General features: G+C 42.5%; 1 protein-coding gene across 1 annotated transcript in view; it reads left to right on the forward strand.

The window, feature by feature from the left end:
* Window positions 1-22,237, forward strand: part of LOC108111664 — a 93,324-nt gene extending 71,087 nt beyond the window's left edge. Inside the window, 11 exon segments of the mRNA XM_041818859.1 lie at window positions 2,923-3,596; window positions 3,830-4,733; window positions 5,323-5,365; window positions 13,940-14,011; window positions 17,727-17,878; window positions 18,087-19,734; window positions 19,828-19,880; window positions 19,882-20,315; window positions 20,381-20,653; window positions 20,725-20,904; window positions 20,969-22,237. Of these exon segments, the coding sequence (XP_041674793.1) occupies window positions 2,923-3,596; window positions 3,830-4,733; window positions 5,323-5,365; window positions 13,940-14,011; window positions 17,727-17,878; window positions 18,087-19,734; window positions 19,828-19,880; window positions 19,882-20,315; window positions 20,381-20,653; window positions 20,725-20,904; window positions 20,969-21,083 (4,548 nt within the window). The 3' untranslated portion in view covers window positions 21,084-22,237.
* The last annotated feature ends 373 nt before the right edge of the window (window positions 22,238-22,610 follow it).

A 22,610-nucleotide genomic window follows, 5' to 3' on the forward strand; every position in this document is an offset into this window, starting at 1 on the left:
TGTTCTTCTTTAAATATTTCCTAAGATTGGACCATATTTTCTCTCAGTGATCCCCTGTCCAGACAAAAGGCCGCGACACACAAAAAGCTTTTCACGCAGCTCAACGAGCCTCAGACACTTTGACTTAAGTAGAACTTGCAAATCACTGCAAGGCAAACAAACACGACGGCCAACAGAGATCAGGGAAGAAGTTTGACCAGGAGTTGGGCCAACCATGGTGGTGGTGGATAGTGATCAGGGTACAACAATGTCCAGACGAGGAGGACGATGGGCTGGGCAGGCGTTTAAGTGTTTTGATTTGATAATTATTATCAGTGCGCATGCGTGACCGCGGGCTCAACTCAGTCACTCACTCATTTGCCGTGGCAGTCAGGGGCATGTCCAATCGATTTGCGATAGTCTGGCCGAGCATGATCAGGCGTACTTTAATACTTATGTTGGACACTCGAAGACCGGGACTTTCTGGGTCACATATCAATAAAAGTGGAACGCTGAGGCGTTGCCCAGTGCATTTGTCATTCAGTTTCAGTGTTTTCTTCGATATCAAAACCAGTAAACAAACTCTATATATATATATATTTATTTTATAGATTTCTTGCGCCCCATTTTTATGATCAATTAGGAGCATTTACAGTTCACCCCCTTCCGAAATTCTTGATAACCCCCCGGGGCAAACATAAGAGGGGGGGAACAAGGCAATTTTTATGTGTCATTTTGTGTTCATTTTATTGCATTTTTCATTAACTAACCGAAGAAAACATTTCATTTATTTTCCATTCCATTTCCAAATCATTCTTTCGGCAGTGTTGTGAGAAATGTTCACATTTTTATGACATTTAAATAAGTCTTTGTCAGCGTTTCGGATATCGGATTCTCTACTGCCGGCCATAAAACAGATTTGAATTTTCCCCAGCCATAAAATGCTTCAATTTCAATCACAACAGAAACCCAGCAAGAGCGAGAGAATCATCGGGAAATTGCTTACATATGTAAAACAGATTGGGGCATTGAGAATTTTCTTCTTTTAATTTTTGTGGGTTTTCTGGTTGCTTTGATAAAATCGCTAAATTAATCGAGTGTGTGTGTGTGTGTGTGCTGCTTAGATAGATGATCTTTGGGACGATAACTAGCCGTAAAATGGTAAAAGTTTTTATATTTTTTCGATCGGAGGAGAAGCGGCGCCCGGCTGCCTTTAAATGGCCATATGTTCGATTCCCGACCATGCCCATAAACGCCAATGATCCAATGATCCGGACGCCCAATTAATGCGTCGCCGGCGAGAGTTGGCGGCTCATTAACACGCAGTTCACTCAGATGGCATCGGCATCGCCATCGACTCGTCTTTATTAATAATTCATAGACGCTGCCGTAACAGGCTCTGCCCGGAGACTGCTCCATAATGCATTACAAATTTGATTTCCAAAGAGCAACAGATGTGTGTGCTGCGTATCCCAAAGGACCCCCCTGACTCTCGGACGGGCCGCATCCGCATCCTGTGACCATTTTTAGACGGGCGTCGTCTGGCCGGGAGCTAACTATTACACTCGATTAGGGGGATATGTGCAGCTGGGTTATCGAAAATATTTTTTTGGCTTTTAGCACATTTACTATTTTTAATTTTTATGCGAAAATTTCATATTACTTCGATACATAGTCTGAAAGATATTCAAGTTTTTAAAGGGATCATTATTTAAAATGGGTTCCAGGCCCACTGTTTTTTGCATTCCATTTTTTTATTCATTTTTATATACTTGTAAGTTACCTAAAAATGCCTAAATGCTGGGTATTATGTACATGTGTTTATAATTTACTATAAAGCCCAACCATTTCATATTGATTGCTTTCGGGAACTCGACTGGCAACTCCAATCAGGCTGTGATACACTTTTTTCTGCCTGCAATTTCGCTGGCCAACGTTTTGCCCAAGGCCCCCAAGGAATTACGCTAACAGAATCAGCAGCAACGGCAGCAATATCGCAGCTACCACAGCAATATCGCTGCTGCCACAGCAGCAACCTGCTGCAGCAACACGGTTCCCGGTTTCAGGCCGAAGCTCGGCTCGAGGCATAAATACACATTTTTTTCTGCCGATAAATCATTTAAATCAATTTCCGCCTGTTGCTGTACTGCAGTCCGGATTTTTTCTCCGCCAAATGAGAAAACCAAATTGTCAAACGCTTGCCAAAGGCTTGCAAATCGAATTGACATAACGCACTTATCCTCCGATGGAACATGACCGTGAATATAGACATGCAGCTGGGCCATGGGTTCTTAGAACGAAGCGGCTGTTATCACACGCGGCTTATAAATCATAAACGAAAAACAATAGGGGAAATGTCTGTGCTAAGTCGGCTTCATTGAGATGCCTTTCCATGGAATTAACAAAAAAAAAAACTTAACCTAACCCGTCTGGTCCAAAGATTTGCATAAAATACAAAAATTCCTACAGTGCTTGCGCGTTCCACTTGACAATGTCTAAAAATTCCGTTGATGTTTCCTTTTTGGCATTGTCTCTGGTCTTGGGCTTCCCAACAAGGTAGCCTCCAGATTGGATTGGAATCGGAGGCTGGGTAGCTGGGGGCAGCCAGGTCCACCACGCTCATTATGCATTCAAGGTCCTTGTCCGTGGAGGTTGAGGTTGCGGCCCTCGAAACTGTCAGCGGCACTCAGTGTCGACTTTTCTTTATTAAACCTGACTGACTATATTTTAATAAGTTAACTTGTTCTTCTTCCTGCTGCACTTGCGAAAAGTTCTCTTAAAGTTTGAGAATATAAATATTGCAATTAAAATTGTATCTTAATATATACCCAAGAGTAGAGGTATAACTTGGCTTAAATGATCTTAAAACACACAAAACTAAATATTAAACCTTTAAAATGAAATCAAAAGCAATTTTCTAAGTGTATTCCTTGCCTCTTTCAGACCACCATTCCATTGCAATCGTTTTACCTTGATTGCGGACGCAACGAGGCATCGCCGGCAACCAAATCGAATGTTGCCTACATGCGCACCCTGTCGGCGCCGAATGGTGGATTCAGCGGTGGAAGAGGAGCTGGAGTTGAAGCTGGAGGATCTGGCGTTGCAGGCCTCCCCCCTCAGAGTCAGCGCAAGAGTCTGGCCTGCCCGCCGCTTAATGGCCAAGCGGACACAATAACTTTGACACCGGCAACTCATAAGCTGACAAATTTCCAAAGCGCATTGAAAATCGAAGAGATGGCCAAGGGAACGGCGACGGCGATGGCAACAGGTGAACCATCGACGACGACCACCACCATCGAGGATTTGAAATCTAGGCGACAGCGACAATTGAGCGGCGGCGACATGGAGACAATGCTGGCCTCCCAGCCGATGTCGATGCCAAAACGGGTGGGCATTAATCATGCGGCGCTGACGAGCAGAAATGCCATAACCCCGCCGCCGGCATCCTCAGCTTCATCCGCATCCCAAACAGCCGTCTCGGTTCACTCGGCCAAAGGCTCCGCTGCCGCCACACCCGGCTATCTGGTTGATGTGACCAAAAAAGGATCCACGTCGACCATTTGGACCTCGGAGGAGTCCATTCTGCGCAGCGTTGGCGCCGTCGATGAAGACAATAAGTGAGTGCCAACATTGAGACATTGCACTCGGAAAAATTTGAGGGCTTGACTTATGAAGTAACTTTATTAAAAGTATTGAAAAAAGAGACAAATTTTTTAATCACAATCTTTTGATTATATTGATAAAATCCATAAGCAACTTTTAAGTCAAAGCTCTATACATTTTTCCGAGTGTAATGGCCGCCTCTTTGAATTGATTTGTCAATGTCTTAATGCCCCTCATCACTTTGCAGCTCCACTTCGTCTTCCTCGGCCTGTGAGGAGGCAACGGGCGTGCTTAGTTCCGGGAAATCGGGCATTTCACTGGACTCCTCTGGACTGGACAACGATAATAATGAGAGTGGCATTGGCACGGCCACGCCGCCAAAGGATATGTCTCACTACTGGAAGAGCCACCATCTGCAGCACCATCATCATCATCATCATCACAGGAAGTGTGCCGGAAGTGCTCCGGACAATGAATCTGTGAGCAGTTTGGAGGCATTGCGTAAGATGCAGTTCCAGAAGAGCGGTTCGGTGGCCTCATCTGATGATCCTGATCTCCTCGAGGTCCTCAGCCAATGTGGCAGTGGTGGCGAGGCAGCAAATGAATCACAGGATGACATGTTGGACGAGGAGAAAGATAAGGCGTGCAAGTCCCAAATCTACGATGAAATTCAAGTCTTTGATTGGGATTGCGACTGCACCGATGGCGATGCCAGTAGTGCCAGTGGTGGAGGTGGCGTCACTGTCACTCCAGTCGTGCTCCGACGCAAGTACACGGCCCCACCGCCTATTCTCGTGCCCCGAACTTATAGGAGCCACTCCCTGGACCATTACCATTCACCACAACCACTTGTCCATCCGAGAAAGGTTCTGCCCATCCACCAGCATGCCATGAAGCATAAGGAAAAGGGACAACTTTCGCTGGTTTTGCGACAGGAACCATTCCAGTCGCTATTGAGTCCGTCGACAACCGCCGCCAATCAGCTGCATCACTTTGTGGAGTTGCCATCACCTAGCAGTGCCTCGTTGCACAGTGGCCTGGGTGATACTGGTGCCATCCAGGAGCTGTCCACCAAATCAAACTCGGCGCCGATGCTGCTTAAAGAGCGCGAGATGGGCAGGCGATTTGATAACTTTGAAGCTCAGAATTTGGTGAGTTTTTGGATTTGGAATCAAACATAAAGCGAGGGTAGATCGATTGGTTTATGAAAATATTTCTGTATCATGTGATGTATCGAAAATTCGATCAAGGAAAATAAGAAATTACAAATGGGCTTACCCCAGCAGGAAGTCAACCAATCTTTACAAACTTTTAAACTTTTTCAATGAACTACCAGCTTATATGTAAATAGTTTCGATTTATAAATTTTACAATAGTAAAACGAAATATTAAAAAGAATATACTTAATGTCAGATTTGAATCCAGTTTAGTTTAGCACTCAAAAATTACTTTAAATCAAGTTTTCTTTTATTTTATTCTGATAGTTCTTAAAGCTTTAAAGTTCTACTTAACTTTTTATTCAGTTCAAGGCGTTTTACATAATTTATCTTGCTTTAGTTTTCTGCCTTGGCTGAGTTCTGAGAAGCATTACAAAATACCACCAGCACCGTCAGTGGGTATTCCAATCCGCTTATGAATCCCCCCGCAGCACTTATCTACCCGCCCTCGCTTGAACTTGATTTCCAGACTTTAATGGACATTCTCTATCCCCCCGATACCTTCTTTCTTCTTTTCCCACAGACGTTGCGCTATTCTCGTTCCCAAAGTGATCGCTATTTAGCAGGTGAGTGAGTAGTGACTAGTGAACGAAGAGCCACCAACGGGTTCTCTTTGGCTATAACGAAAAAAAAACCAGCCGGGCTAAATGAGTTATTTAAATGGCCCGAACGAGGCCGGGACATCAAGGCTGAATGGCTGAATGCCTGATTTGATGCGCCGGTGGTCCTGCCAGCCAATTAGCGGTCTGTTATTAAGCCTGAGTGGTTTATAATAACAGTCTGTCGGGTAGCATGATTCATAATTTCTATAATTATTCGCGAGTCTGATCTATATATGTAATGTGATATGTGTTATATCCTACAAACGGGGAACATAGCGTAGGGCTTTGTTTGGTCAGCAATTCAATTTGGAACTTTTGCTTTCATTTCGGGCAAACAATTGAAGGACGGCCGGCAGTCATTTAAATTACTTTCATGTTCATGTTGGCCAGCAACGGGAATATCAAGAGCACCAGCAAACGGCTCTTTTTGCGAATTTCCAACACTTCCGTCAACACTTCAATACAAATGGCACAATCCCAAACCCAAACCCAGGCCCCCAAACCGAAAATGGCTGTCAATCTGTCAATTCCGTACACCATATAGTCCAAACATTCAGTAGCATGCAGGCACTTGGAGAAAATCTTAGTGCATTTAGAAATATCAAAAGAAAGTTCAAGGTTAATATTGAATGTCCGAAACTACTTCTGAAATCTATAAGAAAATCTCTTTAAACTTAAACTTAAACTTTCTTTGTGGTGTAAAGAAAGAGTTTTCATTTTTTCATTATAAAATAAGTTTATTACCTAACTAAGCACCAAAAACAATTTTCTGAAGATTTTCCCTTGGTGTACTTAGGCATATCTATCCACATATTGCCTCTTGACCAGAACTCGACGGGTGATGATGATGATGATGATGATGGTGGTGGTGTGATGGCACTCTTTGTGCTAAAAATGGCGTATAAATGAACTGGAGAACAAAAAATTGAATCACAAACTGGACGCCAAGTGTCCTCCAGTGGCCGTTGGAGCTCTCATTCAATTTCGTTTTTGCAGCCTGACTGCCCCCAACGAATTATGCACATACAAAGCAGTTCGCAGCAATCTCGGCCAATGACGTCAGTTGTTGGAAGAGGTGGCGAGGGAAGGGCAAAATAAGAGAGAGCAAACGATGGTCATTTTATGACCATTATCTCGGTGTTTGCCTTCCATTTCCTCGTGCAGTGACGTCATTACAGTGACGTTTTGCCTTTCTCGACCAGAACGTGCCCTCTGGAAAGGTCGCGGCCTTCAGTGGGTTTATCTTATATATTTACGCGTATTTATATTGCCAATTTTATGTGTGCCATTGCATTGCCCATACGCCTCGTTTGTCAATAATGACAGGCTTTAAGGAGAGTCACCGCCCAGCTTATTGTTGTTGTTCTTCTTCTTTCTTAACGGAAGCTGGCTTCCCAAGTGGCCAGCTCTTTGTTGTTGTATTGAAAAGATTAACACGCTTGCATATATATCATGATTTATATCTGATATTGCACAAGTACAAATTACCCGCATTTATATTTGATTCCTTATATACATCTGCTCATCTTCCGAGTAAATATATGGAATACACGAGCATGTGTCCATGTCATGTTCCGTCTTCCGCACCAAGACACGCCCCAAAAACAAAACAGAAATACAAAAGTGGGAGTAGATTAATGAGAAATAATGTACACGAGTGATTTGCCATTGATTTCTGCTCATAATTTTCCTTGTTTATGCAATTAATTGGTTTCAACAAAAACCAAACAAGTTACGAAAAAGTGTAAAGTAAACGTGATCCTTAAACAAACGAATTGCAGCTGTTGGAAAAACAATGGACTTACACTTTTACGATTAGAATTGTTCTGAATAAGCGAATCTCAATGGTGATATCAAACAAATGTACGGCTGTATCATCAAAGCTTCTCCAGACACAATAATACCATTTATTCAACTCTCCATAAATCATAAAACCGAGCAAAAGCTTAACCTTGAGCACACACAAACATCACATAAAAAAAAACAAAGTAAAACTGTGCCAAACCAACTGTGCACAAAGCACACACACACACAGCCACGCCCACACCGCACCCCGCACAATAACCGCCCACCGGTTTTAGTAGAGCAACAGGTGCGGTTGTCGGTGTCTTGAAAACTTTCACATGCCAACGTATAAATTTTAATGAATGCCTCATAAAACAAAGCAAAGAGAGAGAAAAACATAAGCTGACATTGCCCTGCCTCGCCGTGAGTCCTTTTGGCGAACATGGAAATGAAATAAGCATCATCAACATGACAGTTATTCATTTATTTATTTATTTGTTCGCCCGTGGCCCTGGCCAACAAGCAACTACCAACCACAGAAAATAATAATAATAATAAGCGATTGTGGCGCCGATAACTCTATGTTACATGGGGCCAGGAAGTTGCCCTTTCTGCTTCCCATTTCGGTTAACAATACCTTTTGGCCCTTCAAGAAGTACGAGAAGAACGGCTACAGCAGCAGCAACAGAACATCCATGTTGCTCATACGCCCCGTTGTTCATACGCCCCGTGCGCCCTGTTCGCTCGTTTTCAATGCTTCGGGCGGACGATGATTCGTGCGGTCGGCTCGCCATTTTCTGATAGGAAAACGAAGCCCCGATGCAAATTCATTAGTGCTCTTACAGGCGCCGTGCACGGTTGTCGATTCTCGTGGCCGCAGCGAGTGGAAAACTCGGGTGGAGCGCGTCGACGCCGCCGACTTAAAGCCAAATCAAAATAAATATAAATTCCAAAATAAATAGCTTTGAAAAGAATACCAAAAAGTGCTCAAATTGAAAAGTGCATTGTGTGCTTGAAATGGAGTGTCTTTCAGTGTAATTTTCTCTGTTAAACAATTTAAGAAGTCCGCCCAAGGCGGCTGTTAAATTAATTTCTTTTTATCGGTTAAGTCACATTTGTGAGTGCTTATCAAGACGGCGCTGCCCAAACTGGCCAATATGCAACGCCGTATGTCCATCACCATACGCGAGTACAAGTTCTTCAGGAGCTTCTCGCAGAAGTTCGAGAACTGGCCAAAACGCAAGGCCGAGGCATTATGGCGGAAAATGCGCGAACGCAAGATTGCAGGTGAGCACTAAGTGGCATCTACGATTCGCCAAGTCAGTGCACTGAGGGAAAAAAGAAGAATACACACTTATTGTTCAGCTATTAAATTTGACCATTAAAAAAACTGATTTGTTCTCCAAAAAGTAAAAGATTTTGTAAGATCTAAGAACAAATCTAGGGTGAAATGGTTTTTAAAAGTTTTTTTGTCCTGTTTCTTGCCTTGAACAGCGTTTCCCCCAGTGTAGCCCTGTTTCAAGGGTACATTTGTTTTGCCCGCCTGCAAATTATTAAATACTTTGTTTACAATTATGGAAATATGCGTGTCTGGATCATTGTGTTTTTAGTGGCATGGAATGCGCGCGCGCCACTCGCACCGCCAGCAATTGGCTGTTTATGGTTTTTCGCCACCCCTCACAAGGGGATCCTCCCTCTTACCACCTTTCTTCTCCAACCCAAAAGAATCTCCCATCCATTTTTGGCCGTTTATTTTTGGTAATGGGAATGCGGGGCATGGCTATTTCCAGTGCACAGCTTGTACTTATCAGTCGACGCCTCACATTTAAATCGAATTATTGGCAGCGCTAGTTTTGGAATATGTGTATCAATATAGTAAGAGGAATTGAAACAAGTGCCGTTCCTCCTGCTTCAACTCTGTCACTAGCATTCTTTCAGTCCGTCAGTCATCCCATCAGTTAGTCAGTTAGTCAGTCAATGTCCCAGTCAGCATCATAGTCATCATCATCCTCCACCGGTTTCGCCGTTTTCTTCGCACTCTTAGTGAAATTGCGCGCCAGTCAAGCAAAGCCATTCATTTAAATAAAGAAAATTGTTTGCGTGTAGTAATAAATGGAAAAAAATTATTATACAATTAATGTATGTATATTCGTGAACGGGTAAAAAATGCGGGAAATTGTTTTAATTATAACTCGTACCTGCCTCCATGGTTCGTGCCTCCGAAAAAGGAAAACATATATAAATATGATGCTACAAAATGTATGATATATACGCAGAAAATTGAATGGCCAATTGGAAAAGCATTTTTATGGCAATGGATTTGAATTTCCTTGTTCTTTATTCTGGCATTCCCTTAGGGAAAATCCTGATGCATAACGAACCACCTGTAAGCCACTTCAGCCTTCTGCTTCTTAATTTAATTTCATTTTCCTTTTTGCCATTTTTGGGTTATAACAATGTATAAACTTTCCATTCTCGTTGGCCGCCTTTTTGGATTGTTTTGTTTTATTTTGTTTCGTTTTATTCTGTTATTGTTTGATTATTTATCTTGCGAATGCGAAATTCGGTTATTTTTATTGTGTGCGAAAGGCGCTCAGCAGGAAATATGCCGCATATACGAGTATAATACGCTGACATTAAAAACACATTAAAAGCTCAATGATCTGTTATATTCGGCCAAAAAGAATTCCCTAGGGGCTCGCTCTGCTATTTGGCCTCTAATTACATTGAGGGCTCAAAATGGTTGCGCCGCTGGCGAAATGAGCAGCTCCACCCATCGGTGGAGTTCACAGCAAATTAAACTGACGTGATGCTGCGGGCTGTCAGTGCTCAACTGCTCCACTGCCACCACCGCCACTTGTTGCACCCATTCCTGGGGCAGGCCGAAATAAGGGAGTTGGCTAGAAGAGAAAACGGGGCCACCAAGCAGCTGCCGCCATACACTTATGGCCCAGAAATGTTATAAATAGCTTTATCCTTTTACCAGGAGGTAGGCAGTAGGCAACAGGCAACAGGCTTTTGTGTGCCCAGTGAAGAGGAAAGGAGTGTGGTGCACATGTCTATTTATGTTCGCCTGACATGGCCCAACAACTCTATTTTGAAAACGAAAACTGAAAATTACAAGTTCAACTGTGTATACAGCGAACGTGTATACATAGAGCTAGCTATTTCTGGGATGCAATTTATAATTAATAATCCACTTTTGCCAGCGTTCTCTTTGATGGCTTACCATTCAAGGCAACGTGATGCTGAAAATTTATGTCCCGCCTGACATTTGAATGCAACGACGGACAATAAAACATCCGCGCTGCTTGCCTTGCCAATGGCCAGTGATTAATTAAATAGCCGCGACACCTACGACAATTATTTATCTAATGGGGAAGTACGAACGTACTCGGTTCATTTGAATTTACCACCAACCATTTGGCTGTAAAATTGCATTGTTTTTCCACTCCTAGGGCGATGTAATTTACTGTTTATATGGCAGCATAATTGGCATATGGAAATCGTTTAGCGGCAAAAATTAATGAAATTGCTGAATAATGTTTCGGCCCGGCCTGTGGCAATTGAATTAGCCACCAATTAGTGTCAACCGATATCGATTTACAATTTAGAATGTTCGGTTTTTTTTTTTCAACTAAGGTCGAAAGCTTTTACATCAAATGTTTTTAGCTCATTTAATTATATTTAGTCCAGCTTAAAGTTTTAGTATGTGCGTAACAAAAGGCATTCACATTGCAGTTATGGTAACGGATGCCATAGAGGCCAAATCCTTTACATAACCAAGTCGGTGAACGCTGTTGTCTGTCATCCCCATACAATGTCATCTCTCTCAGCTTGACTGCATTTTTCTGGAGCACACTTATATACAGAGACACACACACACACATACACACACATAGACAGAAGTGGAAATGCGTGTCAGTGACACGCACCCACACAATGAGAAGAATTTTGCCCAACCGAAGGATAAAATCTATGGCAATTGTGTTAGGAACTTTGCTTTCATTGACACTTTTCTTGCCTCTCCTCTCGTCCTTTGAGAAACCAGAAACCGAAAAGCTGGTTTGACTTTTAGTCATTGTGGACGACTCCTGAAATCAATGCAAATTTTAATTGAAAATTTAAACAAATTTAGTGAACAACAAGAGCTTAAGCTATGACAAGAAAGGAGGCGGAGGCGGAGGCGGCTTCAATTAATCCCCAGCTCAGGCAAAGACAATATTATGCATGCAAAATTCTGAGACAAAAGCAAACGAGTTCAAAGGCAGGCTTAACTCATTTATAAATTGAGAATAAAATGGTAAAAAGCAAAATTTTAATCTAATGTTGAATGCGATATGAAAGGTATTAGCCTGATAAGTTTCTTAAATTTTAAGTCTAAAAACGAAATGCAAACTTCCTTGAGGAACTCATTAGTTTATGTCTTCAATTTCAATTTAATTCTATGAAATCCAATATCGCTTAGATAATAATCAGCGATTTTAAAGAGCAAAGGTCACAAAACAGCCAAGCCAGAAGAAAAAAAAAGTGTTTTTGTTTCATACAACAAGGCGGGCGTACTGGCATTTTATATATTTTTTAATTAGCCTTAAGGTCAGAGCGGCTCATCGTGGAAGCCCCGATGATCGGCATCGTCTCATGTTCCAAACGCCCCCAAACTTCCTCCCACCCACCTCACACACACACACATTGAGGTTCGGGTCCATCAGAATAATTATTATCCTGAGCGCAGGTGAAGTTCATGAATTTACGCGTCGCTTGTTGTTGGCAATGTTTTTACCATCCTGGCTTTGAGGAGCGGTGAGCGGGAAATGGGGAAGTAAAGGACAATAAGGACAACAACTGGGCGGTACTGTGTGTGAGTGTGTGTGTGTGTGTGTGTGTGTGGGCAAACAAGAACAAATATTGAACCTGACGCAATAAGCTGTGAGTGAGCCTTCCGCACACACACACACAGACAGAGACCCACCTCCACATTGTTTTACTCGCTTTAAATGGCTTTTAGATGGGTTTGCGCCTGTAACATCAACATGGCGTATGCGCAATTTATACCACTCTCAAGTGGCATTTACAGAGGAATCATACTGCCAACGCAAAAGTTGACAATTGTGGGATAATTAATGCAGGATAGTAAGTGAATCCACTGACACTTTTATTGGAAGAGTGTTTAAGTTTAAAATGTGAGAAAAATATAAAAAATTTCAAAATATTGTACGATTTAAGATTTCTTTCGAAGTATTCCAACTTTTTAACGTATTTGTTATTTAAGCCATTCCTAGCTCATTTAAAATATTAGACATTTCAGTTACATTTAATACAGGGCTAGGAAGACTATCCCAAAATTCAAGTTATTCTACCTGTTTAGCATTTTATAGGAATAAAAAACTCTTCTACAAGATGCGAGCCAAATTAAGGTTCCATTTGATTATCATTTAGACAATTTATAGCAGTCTAAAAATAAACTCAAAAGTTTTAGAGACACCCAAGTCAACAGGGTAATCGTCCCAATCATAGACAGGTAATCCCATATGTGTCGCTATTCTCGCCCACAATTTGCATACATAATATAATGCTTGAGGCCCAGTTATCCTGTAATTCCTTGGGTCAGGTCAAACGGCCTGTCGCTCCAATCGAAACATTGGGGCCCTGTTGACCATCCTGGCCCGCTGCCAAGATGCGCTAGAAGCGGGTCATGCGTCCGGCCAGCAGCTGTCAGAATGCCAGCAGCATAAATCGATGTCCACAAAGGGGTTGCTCTCGTTTTATAAATAACTGCAGAGACAGTCCTCCAGTTTGGAGAAGGGGGACGAAGAGGTGGTCGCTAGGAAAAGGAAGCCTGGATACCTGGACAGGTGCCCCCACATTCGCTCCATTGGCCCGTTTCGCCGGTGGTATTGGTATCCTCGTGCAAGTTAATCGCTTGCAAAACTCAATAATAATTCACTCAGCAGCAACAGCGACAAACCCACCCTCTTCCCCCTCGTTTTCGACATAGGTTCATATTTTCCTGCTGCCAGTAAGCAGCCGGAAACTGTTTCATGTTGTCGCTCTCAGCTCAGGCTGATTAAAAATCAATAGCTCTGTCGCCAGCCAGATCCTCTGTTACTCTGAACTGAGTTCGGGCCAAAAGCAAAAAAAAGCTAGCAAAGGCAAAAGGAGATTAGCATTTAAAATAGCTAAGGCCAAGTGCCTTTGGCTTTCTTTTGTTTCAGCTGGAATTCGATTTGAATTCATTGCGGTCTTAGACTCATAAAAAAGTATGACTTTACATTTGTTATTTGCGGTTCGATGCGTTCTTTGTCTCCATGTCTCAAATTAGCCTCAGCATAAATAAGCAATTTTATCCCCCCATCTGAGTTGGCAAAAACCCATCTGTATCCCTTAAAGACCCATTTCTCTGAGACTTTTACTTTCATGCCACTTTACTTTAACGTAAGGTAAAGTCGCAAAAAGAAACATTTTAAGACCATGACCGACCGCAGCCACATAAATTTAAACCGTCAACTTCACTTCGGTGGGTTTTACAACGTAATCCTTCGTGTGACCCTGAAAAGAAAAACGACCCCGTGGACAATGGCCAGACTTTGGTGACGGCTTCTTGACCAGGCCGCTGGTTAATTGGTTTTGCAGTCCGCTTGGATTGAATTTGGTTGGGCAAAAGGGATTCGCACCGCAACTTAATTACAATTAATTTCATTCTCGATGGAAACTCATATTCATTCTCGCTTTTCCTCTCTCTCTTTCTTGCAGAAATCGAAGCTGTGGAGGCTTGCAAATGGCTGCGAGCTGCAGGTTTTCCGCAATATGCACAGATGTACGAAGGTAAGTGCGAACCACATCCCCAAAGTACACCTTACCACGCACTTCCGTTTCGCGATGTACTGGGAGAAATCATTAGAAATAGAAAAATGAAATATCTAAACCAACCGTTAAAGCGATTAGATTGAGAGGATGTTGCTTTGAGAATTACTTTTAAGACTTCAAAGTTTTGTTTTTCAAGAAATTGAATATTTTTCCAAGTCCCCATTTCCCTCAGTGCATGTCGTGTCAGCATGCTTTTGCCCTGGGGGCGTGGCAGGCTGGTGGTCGGTAATTGATGGTCTCGTCATCAGCAGTGACGCAGCAGCAGCAGAAGCAGCGGCGACGGCGACCAAGGCACTTGACCAACATGCCCGCCATTTAGTCTTGTGTGTTTAACGCTCTCCAAGTGGCAGTTTATTAATTGTATTACACGAACTTTCACTTTCGCCACTGCCCCTACTCAGTAGAAGCAAAAACAAGCAAAGACAAAAAACATTTATGACGTGGCAACATTCGAGAACAATTTAAGTGCCGCCTCACGACGTCTAAAGATTTCAACACCAGCACCAGCATCAACAAAAGGAGCTGGCCCGGGACATGATAGTGAAAATTGATATCCCAAACACGCGGCACAAACCGCGACAACTATTAGGCTGAATGGTTCCATCCGATCCGATCGGGATCCGATCCAATTCTATTCAAGTCCTTTCAAGCGAAAACGAAAGCCCAGGCAACGCCTACCTACCGGATCGGGGCAATCTCAAGAATTTAAACCAAAGGAACGCAAAAAAAACCGAAAAAACCAGAAAAAAAACAGCCTAAGAGGCCGGCAAAAACTCGTGAAGCAGCCGAAACTCTGGATAAAATATAATAAAAGGCTAAAGGACACGCAGGCCAAAAGAATTTATGAGGACCACCTTCGTATAAAAAACTCCGCACAGAACCGAAAATTAAAATGGTTCTTTTTTTTTTTTTGCTCATTTCTGGCTGAGAAAGGGCTTTGGCCTTTGAAGTGCGGCTACCCAAAACTACAACCGCCAGCCAAAATGTTAGTATCAGTTCATTGAACCCTTGGCAAGCTGCATATTTATTTGATTTCCTTAATCGCAAACGAAGTCGACCCTTCTCTGGCGCATTTGTCGCAACGCATTTAACGCCTGGAGGCCTCGCAGATTGATGAGCCATACGGATCTCCATAAGATTCAAACAAATAAACCCGAAAAGTACATTCTTAAGCCACGTAGCTATGGCCGAAATACAAAAAAAAAAAAAAACGAAACAGTTTGCCGACTTCATTTGAATTATGACCAAAAAGCCAGCAAAAGAATAAAAACGCGAAGAGCAAAAAGTGAATCTGAAATGAAGAGCCTGCAATTTGGGCATGTCCGCAGGCGCCCTGTCGCCGACCTTGAAATATGCGAATTGTATTGCATAAATTCAAGACCAGAACCGACTTTATGAGATGTGCACTCAGAAAAAAGAGAGATGATTTTTGATACTCAAAATAAATGGATGGGATTTTTGCATCTGGGACTTAAGGCCCTTTGGATATTTTTAGGTTTATTGCATTACAAGCCATGAATATTTAAAGTTAATTTTTTTCCTCCTAACACCGATTTATTGAAAATTCAATCTTAATAAGAAACATTTCCTGAGCAACCTTCTTTCATTACATAATTTTCCTCAAGTGATAGAATCCCAAACTTTAATTCCTGACTTGTGGCGTAATTTGTGCGCACATTTAAACTGGAGCCCAACCCTCAAAGAGCCAGGCTTCAATTCCAAACCCAAACCCAATCCCAATCCCAAAGCCCATCTGCATGACCATCTTCCCCTGACCGGGGACAACATGATAAATGCGTATTTTAATGAGTTTCGTGTAAACAAGGCAGCGGCGCATGCGCAGATTGCTGCTCAAATTTCCTTAGCATTTGGTGGATTCTTTTCGCAGTTTTTGGTCGCTGCAAATTAAAATGCCGTAGGTGTGTAAGTTCCTTGCTGGTCTGTCATTTGGTTTGGCTTGGGGTATTGGGACTTGCGCTGCCGCTGAAAGGAGGTGTTCCATCTGTAAGCGACTGTTAATTTGCCCAGAGTCCCAAGGATGGAGCATTTTCCCTCCCAGCCTTTGTTTGCCTTTTGTTCATTTCTTGCACTCACATTACTCACCGAAAGTGGCAGACTTAATTCGAGGGTGTGACCTGCGCCAGGCCAGGATCATATGGGAGTGCTTAAGAGGGCAATAAGAGCTCATGAGGCATGGCAATCGATTTTTTGGTCCAAAAGAACCGGTTTTCCTGGGAGCTGCAAAAAGGCCAAGACACGGAACTTGAGGAGTGGTAAAAAATAAATCACTCGTGATCCCATAAAGTATCACATATTTTCATGCAATCTCCGCAAGTACCATTATTCAGGGTATTTAAAAACAATTTTCCTTTTGTTACATGAACAAATATTATTTTTTGATCTACAACAACTTCCTTCATTAATTGTTTACCTTGATCAGACTTTATCGAAATATTCAGTTTGGTTCAAACAATAATTATTCCACGGAGACCCCATAAAGATCTATATTAGACGGAAATCTGCATCCTAATTTAGATTCCAGGCTAATTGCTTCTATATTTTCACCCAAAACAGCCATAAATTATTCCTAATTACATTCGAATTCGAATTTCACTGCAATCTGCGTCATTGGCTGAGAAAAAAGATTAATCATATAATTGGCCCAATAAATGAGTTCCCCGTTCTTTCACTCTCGTGTAAACTGTGAAAAGCTTCGGTAGGAAGAAAAAGAAAAACAATTACATCGACTTCCCAAATAGTCCACCTTCTGACGTCAGTGGTTCGCACTAACTCGTAACTCCCAAATGGGTTATCGAACACTTGGTGGCACTATGGCACTCTATGGCACTGGCACACTTCCCCCGTTTATGTTTACACTAGTGCCTTCAATTAGAAACTAAACACATGCACAATACTTGACTGTTTAAAGGGGGGCATCCGAAATGGTCTTATAAATACCCAGCAGGGCCAAGAGTATGGAAAAGAACGGCGCTGGAGGAGCGTAAACAAAACTATAAAAAGCTTCCATCATGAAAGGAGAGAAAGAAACGAGTTGGGGCGTTACTTTCGAGCCGAAAGTTCAACAAACCATGAATGGCTTTTCAAGAAGAACAAAATATTGTTGTAATGCTAACAATATTTGTCCAAACAATGCAGCTTTTCCAGGCACCGATGCCATCCAGGCATCCAAGTATCCCAGCATCCAGTGCATCCTACGGATGTTGACGGGCCGTATTATCTGCAGCTGCAGATGCAAATGTATCTGTATCTGCAGTATCGCTGTTTTAATTCGTATCTGTGTGACGCGTCGCGACATGTGTAAACGTCTGGGTATAATCTTTTCTTTATATATATATATATATTTTTTTTTGCCTCATGTGGACAAGGCGGCGGTCGCCTTGGAACTTGATTTCCTACGTGCGAATTGGCCACGCAAATATGTGGAAAAGCGCTGTGAAAATTCAGCTGCCCGATGGCAGACTACCATATATCGTATATACCGAAGCAACCCGACTCGTACCCGTTTAATGATCGCTGGCGCCATGGGCGTTCGATTTTTCTGGTTTCTCAATTAGAATTTCACGCGTCGTCGAGACGTGCGGTCGCAAAAAACTTATACTTATCTTTATTCAGTTAATAGAAGTCATTTTTTTCTCACATCAACCATTTGCAGATCATCAATTTCCGATCGATCTGAACAATGTAGCCAAAGATCACACCAATCTAGAGAACGATCAGCTGCAGTCCCTATACCGCCGGCTCTGCGTCCTTAATCGTTGTGCCACCATGCGGCTGGATCAGTCCCACAAACCGCAAACACCACAGGTAAGATTGAAACTCATTCTATCTTAAAACCACATTCTCTTGTTATGATACCCCAAGGATCAGAGAAGTTTATACATCACCTAAATAATTCTTCGATTTTATGTTCTTTTTGTATCAAATAACTTTTTCTTCGTGCTTAGAATAAAGAATTGATGTTTGAAAATAACTTTAATAAATCTGTTTATTTTCTAACGAAATCCCTTTCAAGCAGAAGGAGGAATCGGATGATGAGAACTTCGCTCTGAGCGAGCACTGGACATTCCAACCGCACATTCGTCGCTGGTCGCGAATTGGAGAGATGGGCCTAGAGCTGCCGCCTCCCGGCCTCCTGAGCTTAAACGTGGAGAAGACAGAGAGTTCCTCCAAGGAATCCAGTCCAGATCGCTTCGAGGAAGATGGTGCCGGAATCACCCTAGTGATTCCCGGTTGCAGCAAGGCCAGTAGTGGTAGTGTGGCCACCGATGGCTCTTTAGGCGAGGGCTCCGATAGCGGTCGCTTGAGGAGAAGTGGCAGCGAGAGGATCAAGGATCAAGCTAAAGCCTTGCTAAGAAGAGTAGAGTCCATAAAATCCCGACGTCGCAAACGACAGAATCGCGAGAATGTGGTTATCAGTGGACCAACAGTTCTGGATCTAACACATTTCGGTCAGAGGAGTAGCTTGCGTAAACCGGATGCCGTATATTCCACCCCGCCCTCACCATCGGCCTTGAGCCCCATGCACACATTCCCCAAAGCGCCGTTCTTCGGCAACGACCTCAAAGTGCCCAGTCACAGTGACAACTTCCTGAGTCCCAATCGCTCTAGTCCGAAAAGGACACCGACTACTCCAAGATCGATGAGGACCAGCCCGTTGCACTTCTTCTCCAGTCCCATGTCGCAATTGAAGGAAGGCAAATCCGATGATTCCTCATCCTACTATAGCGATAGTCAAGAATCCTCAACAGGAGGAAAATTATCCCTGCGAAAACCCTCCAAGGCTCGAAGATTCCTTCAGCGAACGGGTAAAGTCGATGATATAGGTGCTCATTCCGATTCCGAGTGTCATCAGGGACGAAAACTCCTGATCAAGGATGCCAATTCCAATACCACCGAGGTTAAGATCAAGAAATTAACCCGCGGAGGATCACTGAACCTGGGCAAAGATCCCAAGAAGCGCGATGGTTTCCGTTCGTCATCGTTCCGTTCGCGCAGCACCTCGCGCAAGGAGCCCAAGAACGATGAGGAGCAGGCTGGTGGTGCCACAAATGGTGGATCAAAGCGGCAACCCGTCGTTCGCTGGCACAGTTTCCAAATGGAGGAACGTCCCAATATGATATTCCGGAAGTGTTTCTCCAAGAAAATCGAGCCACTTCAAGAAGATGCGGGTGGCATGCCCTTTGCTGCCATGTCGGCGGGTCAATTGCAAATTATCCGTAAGCTGGCACTGGTCACTTTAACTGGTCACATGGAGAGGTACTGCCCGTCTCATAGATCGGGTTGGAACTGGGAACTGCCAAAGTTCATCAAGAAAATCAAGATGCCGGATTACAAGGATAAGAAGGTGTTTGGAGTGCCTCTTCTAATGATCCTCCAGCGAAGCGGACAAACTCTTCCCATGGCTGTGCGTGCTGCTTTTCGCTGGCTGCAGCTAAATGCCCTCGATCAAGTTGGAATTTTCCGGAAAAGTGGAGGAAAGTCGAGGATCATCAAGCTGCGTGAACAAATCGAAGTCACCGATTCCACCGCCGAGTGCATGGATGTCTTTGATCTGCAACAGGCCTACGATGTGGCCGATATGCTGAAACAGTATTTCCGCGAGCTACCCGAATCTCTGCTGACCACCAAGATGTCCGAGACCTTTGTGGCAATCTTTCAACGTAAGTTTCAATTTTTAAATTTTAATTTAAATTATTTTATAAATTTTTTCAAGGGAAAAGGATTTAAAAAATCGTACATCATTTTTTCCTTAGATCTTCCTGCTGAAGTGCGTCTGGATGCTGTCCAATGTGCCGTGCTTTTACTTCCCGGATGAAAATCGTGAAATCCTGTACGTGCTACTGGAATTCCTGACCATTGTGGCGGCCAACTCACAGCAGAACCAGATGACTAGCAACAATCTGGGTGTGTGCCTGGCGCAATCCATTTTCCACTCGTCCATTTCAACGGGCTCTGCTTCCGTTTCCGCCTCACCACGTCGCAAAGGCAAGGGTTCCGGAATGCCGGACATGAAGGAGCTGGCGGAGGCGAAGGCATCGCACGAGTGCCTGTCATTTATGATTGAGCACTACAAGCAGATTTACACGGCGGCCAAGGAAAAGCTGAGCAAATGCAACTTTAGCTACATGGAGGAATCGAAACCACTGCCTCTGGAGGCTCTGGGAGAAGGAATGCAGTTCCACAATTGGCGGGGATATCTCTATGAGTGCACTAGTGCTACGATCAAGGAGGGTCGCGAGAAGTAAGTTACTCTATAATCCACATATTAAATTATATTTTTTAAATATATCTTCTAATCCTCTTTAGAACCCGTGGCTGGTTTAGCATAAATTCGCTGAATGACAGCAATGTGGACATTGCCTACAAGAAGGTGGGCGATGGTCATCCACTGAGACTCTGGCGCTGCTCTACAGAGATTGAAGGACCACCAAAGGAGGTTCTTGAGTTCGTGATCAAGCAGCGTGCCTCTTGGGACACGAATTTGCTGCAATGTCAGACAGTCAAGAAACTGGATGATCGCACGGAGATCTATCAGTATGCCTTGGACGGCCAGTTGACCACGGACTTTTGTGTCTTGCGGTAGGTTTAAAAATAAAATGAGATAAATATAAAATCTAATATATAATTTAAACATTAATTTCCTTTTTTAGTTCCTGGCAAACCGATTTGCCACGTGGTGCCTGCGTTATTGTGGAGACATCCATAGATCATGCCAAGGCCAAGCCCCTATTCGGTGCAGTAAGGGGAGTGGTTTTAGCCTCGCGGTATCTCATCGAGCCCTGTGGCAGTGGCAGGTCAAGGGTTATGCATCTGGCCAGAGTGGATGTGAAGTGAGTTTAAATTTAACTTTATAAAATTAAGATATCATTTAACAATATAATTGCCTACTTATAGGGGCAAGACACCGGAATGGTACAACAAGAACTACGGACACATCTGCTCTCATTACTTGTCCCGCATTCGATTGGCCTTCAAACACGTGGCCGATGGACCCGAAAGCAAGGTCTAAAGGATTACTAAACAAATGAAAAAAAAAAAACAAGGATATATTCATCTGTTCGGATGGATGTTTGCTGTATTCGTTGTCTGTCGCAAAACTGACGCATTTATACGTAAATAGAAGATAGCTGGAGGATGAAGATAGGCCCCCACTTCGAACAACCCAACGATTACGCAAGAAAATTCAATTAAACCCACGGACCACAGAACATGAGCTTGAGTTTCATCCATCAAAATGAAAGATGAAGCTAGATGAGAGAGAGAATATATATAGAGATATATTCTTGTAAATACACTTAGTAGGTTTCTTAATTTAGTTTTCGATTTAGAATTAACTATTTAGTTTACTGTATTATATTTATACGTGGTCCTAATTTATACGCATAATTTTACTGTACGACAATAGCAATCTAACATCCAAAATACTCAACACACGTAAATATCACAAAGTATATCTTTAACGATTTCTCTTGCTAAAGTCTAGACGTCTACGTTTACGGCACTCCAAATCTTTAATGTTAATTAGTTTGTAGTCTTGGCAATATGTTAAAACGTATATTCGGGAAAAATAAGAAAACAGAGAAAAGGAAAAACAGAGAAAAGCAGAAAAAGCAAACCTTAAAATGTGTAAAGCAAATTCAACTAGTCAAATTTTATAAATTTAAGTTAAAGTACTAACCCCAAAATACACTCATCAAGATGACCACAGTTTTTGTGTCCGGAGTTAACTATTGATTTGGCTTCAGATATTGATTGATTCATTGATTGATTGATTGACACCGCATTACCTGAATATGTGTCTGTGTTGATCCAATAAAATGTACGATTATTTCCATTATGCGGTGTAAAATCGGAATTATTATCACTATCATTAGTTTATGGATGTGCCCTAAGATCCCCGATCAATATATATATATATATATACACTATACTATATACTATAGTTTTATATGTGTCTATAAATACGCTACCACATAAATTTATTATCGAATGTACGAGTTACCCATGAATATCGGTAATGACAAAAAGGAAAAACCAGATTTGAAAACACAGAAACTAACCAATGTCAAGTGTATAGAGAAGAGCTGTAACTCAAATATTCGATGCATAAAGGAAATCGCAATAAAAGTACATATTATGGAAATGCGAACAATATAAACCAAATATAAAGTTTGTTTGATTTTTTTGAAAATACTGGACTATTGAAATTATTATAAATAATCTTTAGGGAGTTATAATCTCTCGCTTTTTTGATATTTAAAGCAATAATAGGCTTAAAATTTAATCCAGAGAATCTGATGGAGTAATTACCATTATTCTTAACCTGTATTACTGATTCAAACCCTTAACCGAAAGTGTGGCTCAGTAGCGCCCCTGCCGGTATTCTGCTGAAACAACTTTTTAACCGATTCATTTGGTATAGATGGCGCTCGGTATCGTACGCCATTAGCTCTTTCGGCTGCATTCCGCAAAGGTGGCATTTATATTGGTGGCTGTATAGATGGCGCTTTTGTTGGCTTCTTTGAGATTCGGTAAT

This window comes from Drosophila eugracilis, unplaced genomic scaffold (genome assembly GCF_018153835.1).
Source record: "Drosophila eugracilis isolate 14026-0451.02 unplaced genomic scaffold, ASM1815383v1 contig_401, whole genome shotgun sequence".
Taxonomy (NCBI): domain Eukaryota; kingdom Metazoa; phylum Arthropoda; class Insecta; order Diptera; family Drosophilidae; genus Drosophila; species Drosophila eugracilis.